Below are 15,576 nucleotides of genomic sequence, written 5' to 3' on the forward strand. Positions count from 1 at the left end.
CATCAAATGTTAAGTAAACTCTTGCTTGGGGCTGAGACGATCCTTTCACATAGGTAGAACAAACAAATACTCCAACCAAGAGGCAAACTGCCTGGAATGCCATTTCTTCAGATTTGCAAGTTAATATCCAAGGGAAAATACCTTTACAATAAAGATAATAAGTTTGTTATATTTTACTTCACACTTTAGGAGCACACACCCACCCATACACACAAAACCTGCAATCTAGACAGCACCTTATTCACAAAGACATATCTGAACTTTCAGAGTCATGCAAACAGTAGGAGGTGCTGTGACCTTCTGTCTTACATGTGAAAATTTGGATTTGAATTCATTTGTGTCTGGAAGTCTTTGTTAAAAGTGAAATTATTTCATCATCCAGCAAAATAATGTGAATATTAAACAAAGCAGCCAGGAAAATGTTGTCAATTCCCAAAGGAAAAACCAATATTTAAACTTGTTATTCTCTTTAAACAACAACAACAAAAAACACATTACATTGAAAAGATTTGAGAATGGTGCCAATAGGGATTAAGAGATGGAAACTTCTCTTTCTACCATAAATACAGTAGCAGTAGAAAAACGTCACATAAAATTTCACTTCCACACACTCATTAGCTCTTTGGAGTAACCATCTCTGAAATGATAGTTCTACACAAAAATCTACCAGGGCTCAATTCCTCATCACTTATATCACTGGAATTAGTTATCTGCCAGTTTATACAGATGACCATACAGCTGTTAAATGATGTAGATGAGGTAACCATGAATTTGTGCCAAATACAAACCAATGACCTAGTGGTGAGCAATCCAGTGAACCATGTATCCCTCAATGCTTTTTTAAAATAAATCACCTAGAAAGTGGGCTGTCAAAATTTCAAAGGATAAATCAGAGGGACAGGTATTACTGTTTAAAACCATATCTATATAATTGATATATGCTATTAACTAATGTCTGAACACCAGAGATCACATGTGTAATATCAAATCTATAGGAGCTCCAGTAGCCACATGCAAAGTAAACTCAGGACCATCAAAAAGAAAAATCATTTTGAGTCTAACACAATTATACAATGAGATGACATGACAGAGTTTAATCTAGAAATTTATTTTTACAGGTTATAACAATACTGATCTTCAATAGTATGTGGCTTTTAAAAGTAAAATCTTACCACAATTATTCAATAAAGAAATGCCAATAAAATTTGACAAGTAATACAGTACAGGAGCAATAGAGAAGCTTCAGTAATACAGAATCAAAGGAACAATTAAACTGAATATGCCACTGTAAACAAAACTTATATTGATTTCTTAGGTGGTACATGTAAGAGGTAGAAAAAAAATTCTATGCTTCTTTTACCACACAGATGGAGAAAACCCTAGAGATGTTTGTGTTCCTAATTTTCAAAAGAAACACTTTCTTCCTGCTTCCACAACCTCTTCACCTTGTTATCCCTAAATTAACTTGAAAGAAAACTGATTTTATAGGGTGATTTTCCCTTAGTAATTTGCTCCCTGGTTTTGTTGACTTTAAATTCCCTACCAAATATATAAATATGCCTAACCTTTGCCTCTGTATTAAGCAGGACAATAAATACACATTTTTACATACTGCTATTATCAATATCTTATCTGATATGTCCCTATGAAAGCAACATATGCCACAAATTGCAAAAAATAACATTGGAGATGAAATGACAGGTCAAGTGGAGTGAGTATAAAGAGCAACGTGATTTCAAGCCATCCAGAGATGAGAAGTGAGGGAAAGTCAAGTATCTAATACATGCCCCCGCCCCTCACATTTTATGACTCTCCCCTTTAACTCAAACACTTAAGACACGATGCTTACTGTGTTCACTTGTAACGACTGAACACTAATAACATGTAATGAAAGGCCTCTTATAAAATTCTCTCCAGTAATTTTGCCTTAGAAGACAGGGATACTCAACTTTAAACTCTCCGCAGGTGTCATAACCTAAAAAAACAATTCCAGCCAGGCTCTCTGCTAGGGAAACACTTCCATGACAAACTACATGCGCTCTTAAGAAAATGCCCAGATTTGAGAACACGGATGTGTGAAAAGTCTATACACAGATCCAAAGTTGTATTTTGCTAAATTTGTAATGCTGAAAACAACGAATCCAGCTTACCGAGGTGGAAAGAGATCAGCGCGGAAAAGTCGTCAATGCGCTACAGGTTTGGATCCTCTTTTCTAGCGCTTTCCCCAAAAGACCGTAATTTCTAGGGCGTCCCAGCGATGAAATTCTTTCTTTCCTGCCTTCTGAGTTCCTTTGTAAAGGAATCCTCAGCGTTGCCGCGGCGCGGCACCCGGAGCCCTGCTCCGCGTCGCTCAATCAAGCACTCGGGAGTGAATGGAAAGTGGCCGGCGCAAGGGCGAGCGCTCGGGTGTCCGATTACAGCTACGCGGCGCACGGCTCCGGCTGCCCCGGCGCGCCGCCCAGCCAGCTCACATCACCCGCCCAACACACTCGGCCGCATCTCCACCGGCCGCGAGGCCCCACCCAGAGCGCGCCCGCGAGAGGGTGGCAGGGAGCCGCCAGGGCGGGGCCGACCCCAGGACAAGCTGCCCTCGAGATACAGGAATGCGCTGCAGCAGGCTAAGGGGCCAACCAAACAACTCTGCTCCTTTCTCACTCCGCGGTGGAGTGAGCAACTTACAGGGTGTGTTCCAAGGTTTTTGTTTGTTACCGGCTGCTCTGGGAAGGCATTCAGGATTAAGCTTGGCCTTAACTATCAAAGTGCAAAGCAGTTTTTGCCAGAAAAGGATCACAGCATCCTTTTAAGGCAAGTAGATGGGTTTTTAAAAGGCATGAGTCTCGTCCTTTTCCTGTAGAACGTTTTCTAAAACCGGTCGACATAAAACAGTCTCATCGCAGAAGTTTATCCTTTTAATGGGTATTGTTTCCTATTGTGCTTCCTTAATGTCCCCAATGCAGTAACTTTGTCGACCTTTCCACGGTCACTCATATACAATACCCTACCTTCCGGGATACTCCCAAAACATAATTATAAGAAATTATTTCACAGTTGTGTAGAAGAAGCCTGTTTTGAATTATACCAACAGAGGTTTACGAATCTAGACATCAAGGGTATATATTTCCAGCACTACCTTCAGGTAACCTTGTTAAATTCTGGAACTACCGTTGATGTTTAAGTGAAAATTATTTCTCTGGATCACAATTAACTACATATTTGTACTTGGGGAGGAATGAGCTTCCATCTCCATAAAATGAGCAGGTACTTGCTTAAAAATCACTGTGAGCTACAGCCCAGTAGATGTCACTATACAGAGAGAACATGGAGTGTAATTTCTCTACCGTGTTTCTTACAATTTTCTTTATGAAATAAGTTAGATCACTAAATTCTTGTAAACTATCATAGAAAATACTTCAGAGAGTGCAAAATCTTTGATGGAGTGGGACAGCTGAGCTAAATCTCACTAGAAGGAAGAGAAGAAGTGATTAAGACACATCTTTCATGTATCTAAGCACCACTTCTTATGTTATGCCACTAACTTTTTCTGTGCAGTGAGATATGAAGGGATTATGCCAAATAAGAATGCAAACTTGTGTTCAAAAATTATATTCCATGACCAATATTATCTTCAGACACAAACTATGTTTATGAAAGAAATTTCAAATTAAGTGGATCTGTTTTTTAAAAAAAATCTAATACAGTTAAATTATTTTTGTGATAATTAGTGAAATAAAAATGCGAGCAGCTCCTTGACATGTTTGTAATAATGAATTTAACTGACAAAACATCTGACAGTATTAGAAACCAGATGTAAACATGAGTAAACACTATGCATGGTTTTCTCTGAAATACATCTGAAACTGATTAAGATCCGAGTTATAGTGATCATAATTACTTTCCTACTGATGTATTTGTATATATCCTTCAGCATTTGTAAATTAGGGAGGGAAAAGAATAAATCATTAGAAAGAAGAATGCAGTGAGCATTAACAAACTGTATAATCCTTAATTTCCAAATGTGGAGTCATTAGACACTTGCTGCTGCAGTTGCTTAGTCGCTTTAGTTGTGTCTGACTATGTGTGACCCTATGGACTACAGCTCACCAGGTCAAGAATACTGGAATGGGTTGCCACACCCTCCTCCAGGGATCAAACCTAGATCTCCTACGTTGCAGGCAGATTCTTTACTGCTGAGCCACCAGAGAAGCCCCATTAGACACTGATTAATCTGTAAACCCATGCAAAGTATAATATATTTACACAGGGAACCAAGATAAAGAAATGCAAGGTGAAATGCATGCCAAATTTACTACCAAAACTCAATTCTTCAAAAGGCTTTAGAGGGTATGAAAATAGCTTATATTTAACCAGTCTATGAAACTTGTGCTATGATACTCTCTTTCCTTGCTGAATAAACTTCTTTCAGTGTATTTAACTGAACGGTATTTGCCCAGTACTGAGACGTTAATAGTATTTGCACAGGACTCAGACATTTACCACTGACCACACCTCAAAATGAGTGATGAAAATATTGATAGGCATTAGTCAAATCAGATTCAAGCACAAGGACACAATTACTTCTCATGTTTGACTGAAATTTGGGCCATATAGTGAAATTTTAAGAGGGTCAATAGGTGACCATAATAAGATTTATCTCTGCCCCTCTTTTTCCAAACTACTTAGAAGCCTAAAAAACCTTGACAGGACTTATATAAGAAACATTAATGGCCAGTGACACTTTTCTTGGATGCAGTTTTGACCCTGTCCTCATAGGTGGGAAATAACTTGAGCTAATTGAATGACTTGTCTAATTTTTTCAATGTGAATTATATTGTATGTTTCCTCCCTTCTCTAATTCTCTTCTCCTCTTTGACTTTCCTGCCTCCTAACTTCCTCATTTGCTCAAATTCTAGATGATAGCATTTTAAATCTCCTGAACCATATCTTTAGAACGTTTGTACTGCAAACGGTTATTGACTTTATTCACATCAGCATTCTCTTTTGGTTACCTTAGCTGTTCTGAGACCAAGCCAGTCAAACAGGTCTGGTCTAGAAATATGTGTGTGGAATTGCTATCTGCATGGCTAATAGGCTTTAGTATTTCCTCCATTAAAATCTTTCCTTATTTTTCAATACGATGAGTGTATCTCTACTTTCATTCTTAACCCATTGCTAATCTATATCCTTGACCCTTGATCTCTTTCTCTTTTGATGTGTTCTAAACCCTAGGCTTCTCAACTTGTAAAGTTCCTGGCATTAAACAAAATAAACTGGTGATAGTGGTTTGCTCTGGAGAGAGAAACTGCCAGAAAGAAACTGCTGCTACTTTGCACCTTTTTGCCTTTGTGATTTTATAGCAGGTGAATGTATAAGATTTTATAAAATGTGAAATCTAGTTCATCATTACTTTAAATACTTTTAAGTTGTTCATACACAATAAAGTTCTATATTTCCCAACTCAGCCAAATAAAAGTATGTTCTCTCTAATGTCTATATATTACTGTATTTCAAACACAGAAGTAGAATGGTAAGGAATTTCAGTAGTAAGAGTCTGTTAGTGATTTTATTTTATTTTTTATGTGCACATGACAAAGCTTGTAAAACAGTATTGTGGTCACTCATATTATCACAGGGGTAAAATGTGAACTCTGCATTTGTTTTGTCCTTATAGGAATATTTCACGGGAAACTTCATGAGGGGAGTAGTATCTGTCTTCAAGATCAACTGTAAACAACTGCAGTTGCATTTTCATACTGTTCATGGCAGAAAGTGAAGAGAAACTAAAGAGTCTCTTGAGGAAGGTGAAAGAGGAAAGCTAAAAAGCTGGCTTAAAATTCAGCATTCAAAAAACTAAGATCATGACATCTGGTCCCATCACTTCATGACAATAGATGGGAAAAAAAGTGGAAACAGTTACAGATTTCATTTTCTTGGACTCCAAAATCACTGTAGATGGTGATTGCAGCCATGAAATTAAAAGACAGTTGTTCCTTGGAAGAAAAGTTATGAAAAACCCAGATAGTGTATTAAAAAGCAGAGATATCACTTTGCCAACAAAAGTCTTCTAGTCAAAGCTATGGTTTTTCCAGTAGTCATGTATGGATGTGAGTTGGACCGTAAAGAAGGCTGAGTGCCAAAGAACTGATGCTTTCAAACTGTGGTCTGGAGAAGACTGTTGAGAGTCCCTTGGACAGTAAGGAGATCAAACCAGTCAATCCTAAAGGAAATCAATCCTGAATATTTATTGGAAGGACTGATGGTAAAGATGAAGCTCTGATATTTTGGCCACCTGATGCAAAGAGCTGACTCCCTGAAAGAGACCCTGATGCTGGGAAAGATTGCAGGCAGGAGGACAAGGGGACAACAGAGGATGAGATGGTTGGACGGCATCACTGACTCAATGGACATGAGTTTGAGCAAGCTCTGGGAGTTGGTGATGGACCAGGAAGCCTGGCAAGATGCAGTTCATGGGGTTGCAAAGGGTCAGACAAGACTTAGCAACTTAGCATCAACAACTGCAGTTGCAAAGTAAATGATAGTTCCTTAATAAATAGAGTTTGCTAATTGAATATATGCACACACACACACACACACACCATCAGACTTCGCTTAAGAAAGGCAAACCACTTTGCTAGATCTATTGTATCCTGAGCTCTGTTTCTCTATCTGGCAGTATAAAACTCTTTCCCACATGTTCTCACAGGAGAGCTACAAGAGGCCAATGTGAGCACCTCTGATTGTCAGATGTGTGTAACAAGGCTCAAAAATAATTACCAGCTGGAGCAATGAGTTCAGAATTGTTAGTTATAGCTGATTCCCATCTGCAGCTTTTTAACCTAGTCAAAGGCCTTTTCCACATTATCTTCAAATTTTACTACTTTTCTATTCTTCATGAACCTTAAGTGGTTGATTAGAAAGTAGAATATTAAATTGTATAAACAACTTTTACATCCTAACAAAGGCAGCTTCATAATGAAAATTACATGACAAAGTCGTCTTCTCTACCATTGATCTCTGGGAGATAGAGAAGGCTATGCAATAAATTTTAAAAGCATCAACTACTTAGTGCTTTGACATTTCAAGTGGGGTTTAAAAACTTTAAAGGAGATAAACAATTTTCATTTTTTAAAAAAATGTGACATAAGATATGCAACTTCGGGGTACATTTCCACAAAATAGCTTTTCTTTGATGGATTGTATCCATGGCAATGGGCTTGTTGAATTTTAGACCAGAAGTGTACCAGAAAAAGGAGTATGAATTAGAAGAGAATATGTTATTTAATGAGCTTCCCGGGTGGTCCTAGTGGCAAAGAACCGTCCTGCTAATATAAGAAATGTGGGTTCAGTCCCTGGTTTGGGAAGACTCCCTGGAGGAGGACATAGTAACCTACTCCAGTATACTTGCCTGGAGAATACAATGGACAGAGAAGCTTAGCAGGCTACAGTCCACGGGGTCACAAAGAGTCAGACATGACTCAAGCAACTTAGCAAACACGCACATGTTACTTAATAGATATTTTACAAAGACTATTTCTTTTAAACTCCTTAATGGTCCTAAAAAGAAAATAAAAGTGCTTACATTATGCAAATAGAGAGCCAGTGCAAAAAACTGAGTCACCTGCTCTTACTTGGGCCCTGTCTCTAGGCAGTGAATTCAGATCTGCCTGTGTCAAAGTCCACTTCTCACTACTGTGCGTACATTGGTTCAGTCTGGTAAGCAGGAAGAAGTGGAAAACTTTACCTTGCTTCCTATTTAGGTCCTGAAGAAGGCTATTTAGGTCCTGAAGAAGGTTTTTTGTTTTTGTTGGACACTAAATACTTTATCTCACACATCTGAATTATAAATTATAAATTCAGATGTCTTATTATCACCATGAAAGTACAGGAAGTTTCAAAGCAAAATCACCATGTATTTCTCCTTTGCATTTATAGAATAGCTAGAACCGCGATGATTAATGAACAGCCTTGAAATATAGATGGAGAAGTATTTCAGGAAATACAGGTAGAAGAAGGAATCAATAATAAATTGACTAGGTAAAAGACCACACTATTATGAAACAAAATCCCTGAATAATTTTTTATCATCTATCCGAACATATTTATAGTTATATATTAACAAATTAGTTCTCTTCCTCTAAGTCTAGTTTGTTACTTGTGTAAATATAGTAAAAGCCAATCCAGAAACAAATCTGCACAGTGAATTCAAGCCTAAGTAACATGAGGTTCAGTGATATCAAGGCAGGTCACACCTGACTTTTAAACGGCAAGTTACAGGTTACCTGTTACGCCAGTTGTCACCAGGGTTTCTGAATAGTCTTTTGTTCATTCACTGGGGATAATGTTCCAGCTTATTTTCATGGCTCAGACATTCCCTTTCACTGACTGGTCCAAGATAATCCTTCATTCCCCTCTCACCTATTCCTTCCCCTTGCTCCTTAAACGTCTATATATCAAATGCCTCGCCTTACAATTGTTTGACCATACTGTACCTCGTCACCTTTTGTGGTTTTCACATGCCATTTCCTCTGTTTTCCTCCATCTCACCCACTTGGCAAATTCTTTCTCATTCATTGAGACAAATCCTCTCTGTAGAACACTCCTACAATCCTAGGCAAACATTAGTGAAGTTGGGTATTATACATAAAATAACAACATCAATTTTGATGTCAAATAGATTTTTATTTATATTTTTGATACATTAACTTACTATTTTGAGTATCGTGTGATTTCCAGTTTTATTTTTATTATTTTTAAAATGAGAATTATACCAACTACTGTTAGCTTGATGGTTAATTAGATATTATAATATATGATGACACTTTCTCTCTCATTATTACCATAAATTTCTTTATCCCTCTGCTGTATACTTTAAAAAATACGTATTTATTTGTTTTTTTGGCTGTGCTGAGTCTCTGTTGCCACGCTGCCTTTCTTCCAGTTGCGGTGGGAGGGGGCTGCTCTTCCTTGCGGTGTGCGCGCTTCTCACTGCGGTGGCCTCTCCTGTTGCGGAGCCCAGGCTCTGCGGGCGTAGGCGCTGTGGACGTGGGCTTCGGTAGTTGTGGCTCACGGGCTTAGTTGCTCTGCAGCATGTGGGATCGTCCCAGACCAGACATCGAACCCGTGTCCCTGGCACTGGCAGGCGGATTCTTAACTACTGGGCGACCAGGGAAGTCTCTGCTGTATATTTTATGCTACCATCGTGTGAAAATGTTCTCCTTTAACTCCACTGCCACAGGACAGGACATTGATCTCAAGAGATTTTGTAGCCAGAAGCAAAGTCAAGTCGGTACACAGTGACTGCTTGATAAATCGTTGCTCAATTAACTATATCAAACTTTTCTTTTAGTAATGTTTTATGGACCTGAAGAAGCCTAAATAATATATTTTATTGTTACTAATAGTGTTTCATTGCAATATATGGAGTTTCTTACTGACTTTTTAAGTAACTACTTTCCAAGGTTCATAACTTTACTCCCAAAGGTAATTATGTTTGTATTTTCCTCTTCAGGCTGTATTTGAATTTTAATTTGAGTTTGTAAAATCTGTGAGAACATTTGAATTGGCTTCATTCTTGATAATCAACTGCTATAAGAACATGTGGTATGAATTAATTCAAATTTTAAACTTTGAGGTTTAAAATTAAAATTCAGAAAACATGTTTTGAGTTCTCTGTTTAAAATTTAAAACAAGGTTCTGGGAAACTCCTATCACATTAAACATAAAAATAACAGCATACATGATTAAAAAGAGCCTAGTAGCAGCAACTCTTGGGATAGAAAGGGAAAAAAATATCTATTTCCAATAACTGAATATAATTTTGTTTCTTCTCATGTTTTACTCTAGAGTTGTTTCATTTAAGCTTTCTTCTACCAAGGTCTTAATTTGAACCAACCAAAGTATAATCTTTTAAGATTTAAACTTTCTACAAATTTTATTTTCATATTCTGCAGATTTCATCCCAAATTTCATTACTTTTAAGTATATATCATTTAACAAAATATCGTATATTAAATATCTTGGATTACCTAATGCTGTAATAATAGCATGAGTTTTAAAAACTTACTTTATCAAAGGGTTCTTCAATCGATCCAAAAATTTTATTTAGTTAGCATTCATGTTAAAAGCATATATATTTTCAGAATATATCTATGGTTTAAATGAAGAGCTATAAAAAATAACACCAATAATACCAATTCAGTTTTAAAATTCTGTGAAGGGTCTTTCCTGATAGTGTAGTGGTTAAGAATCCACTTGCCAATGCAGTGGACACAGGTTTGATCCCTGCCCAGGGAAGATTCCACATGCTGCAAGGCAACTAAGCCTTTGCACCACAACTGCTAAGCCCTTCCTCTATAATCTGTGAGCCACAAATTACTGAAGTCACCATAATGAGAAGTGCATGCACCACAACTAAAGAAAGCCTGCATGCAGCAACAAAGGCCCAGCACACCCATAATTAATTAAGTAAAAATAAAACAAAATTCTATGATGAGTAAATTAATGCAAAACATTTATAAGCATATTATTTCAGGAACACATGGTATATTATTTTTATTTATCTATAGCAAATTCATATCAGCTAGGGGAAAAAAAGCATTTGTACTTCCTATATTTTTTGTAATAGAAAATATGAAATTTTTATAAAAGTTTGATAAATTTTAAAAACTTCAAAGATTTTATAAAACTTTTATAAAATATTATAAAATGTACAGATTTTTTTTAATAAAATCTTATTGAGAGACATTGAGCTCCAGCCATAGGATTAAGTGCTAGTGTTGGATACTTTTTTATCGATCCCTTAGAAAGTATAAATGTGCACCTGTAACCCCAGAAAATTCATTACATTGTAAGATTTTTATATGGAGAACTTTTCTTTTCAGAATGAACTATTTATTTTCCTGGAGTTAAAAACAGCACCTCTCCTATCCCCATACATACCCATATATTTTGAAGAAATATTAAAAGTTTCTAGGAATATTCTGACTCTGGATCTACAGTTTAAGAATAAACATTAAAAGATAATATAACTCTATTAGAACATAGGTATACTGAAGGTATCATCTCAGTTTTGAAAATACAAATTAGAACTTGCACCCAATTATTGATGCTGTCATTTGCCTATGTATGTATGTATAGACCGAATATAAAGGTTTCTAAAAGGCAACAATTTTTGATATTAGGAAATATTTCATTATTTAACTTCCTTTTAAGTCTATCTTGGGAGCTCCCCTGGTAATTCAGCTGGTGAAGAATCCACCTGCAATACAGGAGACCCTCGTTCAATTCCTGGGTCAGAAACATCCCCTGGAGAAGGGAACAGCTATCTACTCCAGTATTCTGGTCTGGAGAATTCCATGGACTATCCATGGGGTCGCAAAGAGTCAGACACGACTGAGAGACTATCACTTTCACTGTAAGTCTCGAGTGTGCATAAACTCTTGGTCACAATATGTTGTTTCTCCATGGAACTTATGTTCTTTATATGCTTTAACATCATATGCAAATACATACCCTGGGGTATGATTTTGTTGTATATCACTTTCATACAAAATATGAATGTTCTTATGATTCTTACAGTCTTTCATTTTCATTTAAGGCACTCATAACTCCAAAATGTCCCCCCCCCTTTTTTTTGCATTTCCTCCCTTATCAGATTTTTTTTATTATTTTAGGATTATTATTTGAGTGAAACCAAAACATGATGAGAGTATCTGCAAATTGAAACACAATAATTTACTTATAGGAGAGAAAATAGCCTTTGGCAATATTTTAAATACTGACTGCTTCAACAATTTACTGGCTAATACTCAGTGAAGTTTTTGCATGTGTTATGATTTTATCTTCTCAGATTTTGAAGGGCAAACAAATGTGCTTTACTTTTAAAGTTTAGCATTTTCCTCATATTTAGACTTAGAAAAAATAACCAGTTCACTGCTCACTTTCACTATTTTTAAGTTACGATACAAAATCACAGATTGGCATAGATTTAAGTATAAATCTACTTTTCTCAGACTGCAACCTGGTAATTAATCAAGTCACATAGATGATCCATATTTCACTCTACTTGTCAATTTGTGTAATAGTTTAACCCAAAGAAGGTCCTCCACTAGTATAAAAGCATTTCTTGAAATGTTTAACGCTCTTACAGTCAGGTACCCTGTCTCTTTTCTCTTCTATTTTTGAGTCAAAGCCTCCCTGTCTGCTATTAAATATGGACGTCTCTAAGGAAACAAAGTTTTGCTGTGCACAATGCCAAAGAAGGTTGGAAGTCGAGGGAAATGGTGATACTTTGTAACAGAGAGCTGTATGAGGTAAGTTTGCATTTTGCAGGGAATAGCTCTGTTAGCATTTACAGCGCGTTATGTTCACCATATTTTACTTTATAATCCTCACCTAAGATTTTAAAACAAAGAAAGCTAAGAAAGGGAATAAGTCTGAATGAACACAGGAGAAACACAATGTAGTACTCAGGAATCTGCATTCCTCTCCACCTCCCTTAGGTCATCACTGTCTGGCCCTGCTGTATCCTGTTGGACATCTTTTCTCTATGTAAGTCATGATCACACTGTCTTGACTATAGTTTCAATGGTTTTTTAAATTATGTCAACATTATTTGGGAGGAACTGTGGATTGAACTATATCCCTCAAAATGATATGCTGAAGTCTTAACCCTCATACTTGTGAATGTGATCTTATTTGGAAATAGGGTCCTTGCAAAGATAAGTTAGAAGGAGGTCATTGGAGTGGGTCCTTAATCCCATATGACTGGTGTCTTGAAAAAAAGAAGGTCATATGAATTATGGTGACAGATTGGAGTTACGTTACCACAAACCAAGGAGCACCTGGGGCTATCAGAAACTGAAAGGAACAAGGAAGGATTCTCCTATAGAGAGTTCAGAGGAAACGTGGAACTCTCAACACCTTGATTTTGGACTTCTAACCTCACAACTGTGACAGAATAATTTCTGTCATTTTAAATGGCCCAGTTTGAGGCACTTTGTTACAGCAGAAATTTAATGTTAACTAATTGTTGGTTCCTGCTCCCTGCACCTTCCATCTTCTTTCCTCTGAATTATACTATTTGTTATAAACTAACATTCTGTGAGGATCTAGACAAGTTCTCTTCTCCCTGAGCTGAAGATTTCTGACATGAACAATGTTATCAACAATGTTTCCCTCCCATAATTGTATAGTTTAAGCAAAATAAAAAATATGAAATATCTAACATGTATTAGGAGTCATTGATCATTTCCCTGCTTCACTAATTTCAAACATTTTCTAATTACAGGTAATATACAATTCTCAATTTCACATTTATTAATGAAAGTCAAGATGTTTCATGTCTTAAATATTTAGCTAAAAAATTAAGACATATTTACAAAAATATCATTGAGACTGGCTAAGAGTCAGAACTATTACAATGAACTTATATTTGTTGTTGTTGTTCAGTAGCTAAGTCTCATCTGACTCTTTGCAACCCGGTGGATGGTAACACACCAGTCATATAAATACATATAAATATGTATGGAAACAGAAGCAGTTATAGATACATATGAAAGATGGCTAACTTTATAGGTCAATGTGACTGGACCACTGTGCTTAGATATTTGGCCAGATATTATTCTAGATGTTTCTCTGAGAATGTTTTTGGATGAAATTAATATTTAAATCAGTGGACTGTGAGTAAAGTTTATTGCTCTCCATAAAATGGGTGGGACTCATCCCATCAGGTGAAAGCCTGAGTAGAACAAAAAGACTGTCATCCTTTGAGCAAGAGAGAACTCTGCAGCAGATGACCATTGCTAGTAAACTGCAACACTGGTTCTTCTCCGAGGCTCCTACCTGCTGGGCCATCTTGCAGATTTTGTATTTGTCAGTCCACATTAACTGCATGAGCCAATTCTTAAAAGTAAATCTCTTTCTATGATACACACACCCTACTGGTTCTGTTTTTCTAATGCATATATCCTCAAGGGTTATGGCTGGTGTGTGTGTGTGTGTGTGTGTGTGTGTGTGTGTGTGTGTGTGTGATCTAGCTATATACATTGATAAGCAATAACACACAGTAACAGCAAGCACATCCAATACCTAGATCTTGGCCCCAAAACATTATTTTCCAATAAAAAGGAACTGTGGATCCTTGGAGAAATAGCTGTTTCTAGGATCAGGGTTAAAAAATAAATAAATAAACCTAGATCATCTTATAGCTCCAAAGAAAAGGAAATGTTCAAAAATGAAAGGATGGAGATACTTCAAAGAGACATGACTAACTTAGAAGAGTTCCCAGTGGCCTAAACGCAAATAATCTGAGCAATAAAATAAATAACAGGGTGTGTGTGTACTCAGTCATTCAGTCATGTCCCCTTCTTTGTGGCCTCATGGACGATAGCCTGCCAGGCTCCTCTGCCCATGGAATTTTCCAGGCAAGAATACTGGGGTGACGTGCCATTTCCTACTTGAGGATGTTCCTGATCCAGGAATCAAACCCACATCTCCTGCATAGGCAGGTAGATTCTTTACCACTAGCGCCACCTGGGAAGTCCAAATAGCATCATACTGGGTTATAACCTAAACTATAAAATAAGTATACATCAGTTCATGCTGATATAAATAAATGACTAAATAAATAAATAAATGTTTCTTCCCAGAAGAATTCCGAATAATATGTGTAGATACTCCATGCTACAAGAGGTAAACAGTAATTCCTGTCCCTATCCTAAGTTAAGGCTGGACTAAATAAGAAAAGGAGTACGTCAAGGCTGTATATTGTCATCCTGCGTATTTAACTTATATGCAGAGTACATCATGAGACACGCTGGGCTGGAAGAAGCACAAGCTGGAATCAAGATTGCTTGGAGAAATATCAATAAACTCAGATATGCAGATGACACCACCCTTACGGCAGAAAGTGAAGAGGAAGTCAAAAGCCTCTTGATGAAAGTGAAAGAGGAGAGTGAAAAAGTTGGCTTAAAGCTCAACCAACATTCAGAAAACGAAGATCATGGCATCTGGTCCCATCACTTCATGGGAAATAGATGGGGAAACAGTGGAAACAGTGTCAGACTATATTTTTGGGGGCTCCAAAATAACTGCAGATGGTGACGGCAGCCATGAAATTAAAAGACACTTACTCCTTGGAAGGAAAGTTATGACTAACCTAGATAGCATATTGAAAAGCAGAGACATTACTTTGCCAACAAAGGTCCGTCTAGTCAAGGCTATGGTTTTTCCAGCGGTCATGTATGGATGTGAGAGTTGGACTGTGAAGAAAGCTGAGCGCTGAAGAATTGATGCTTTTGAACTGTGGTGTTGGAGAAGACTCTTGAGAGTCCCTTGGACTGCAAGGAGATCCAACCAGTCCATCCTACAGGAGATCAACCCTGGGATTTCTTTGGAGGGAATGATGCTGAAGCTGAAACTCCAGTACTTTGGCCACCTCATGCGAAGAGCTGACTCATTAGAAAAGACTCTGATGCTGGGAGGGATTGAAGGCAGGAGGAGAAGGGGACGACAGAGGATGAGATGGCTGGATGGCATCATCGACTCGATGGACGTGAGTTTGAGTGAACTCTGGGAGTT

The 15,576-nt window shown here is 37.2% G+C and overlaps 1 protein-coding gene across 1 annotated transcript in view; it reads right to left on the reverse strand.

Annotated features, from left to right (window-relative positions):
• SEMA3C (semaphorin 3C) overlaps nucleotides 1-2,472 on the reverse strand; it is a 207,342-nt gene extending 204,870 nt beyond the window's left edge. The window contains exons 1-2 of the mRNA XM_005679082.3: nucleotides 2,151-2,472; nucleotides 1-141 (exon numbers count right to left, since the gene is read on the reverse strand). Of these exons, the coding sequence (XP_005679139.1) occupies nucleotides 1-103 (103 nt within the window). The 5' untranslated portion in view covers nucleotides 104-141; nucleotides 2,151-2,472. The remainder of the gene's footprint in view (nucleotides 142-2,150) is intronic.

The sequence above is a fragment of the Capra hircus genome, chromosome 4 (genome assembly GCF_001704415.2).
Source record: "Capra hircus breed San Clemente chromosome 4, ASM170441v1, whole genome shotgun sequence".
Taxonomy (NCBI): Eukaryota; Metazoa; Chordata; class Mammalia; order Artiodactyla; family Bovidae; genus Capra; species Capra hircus.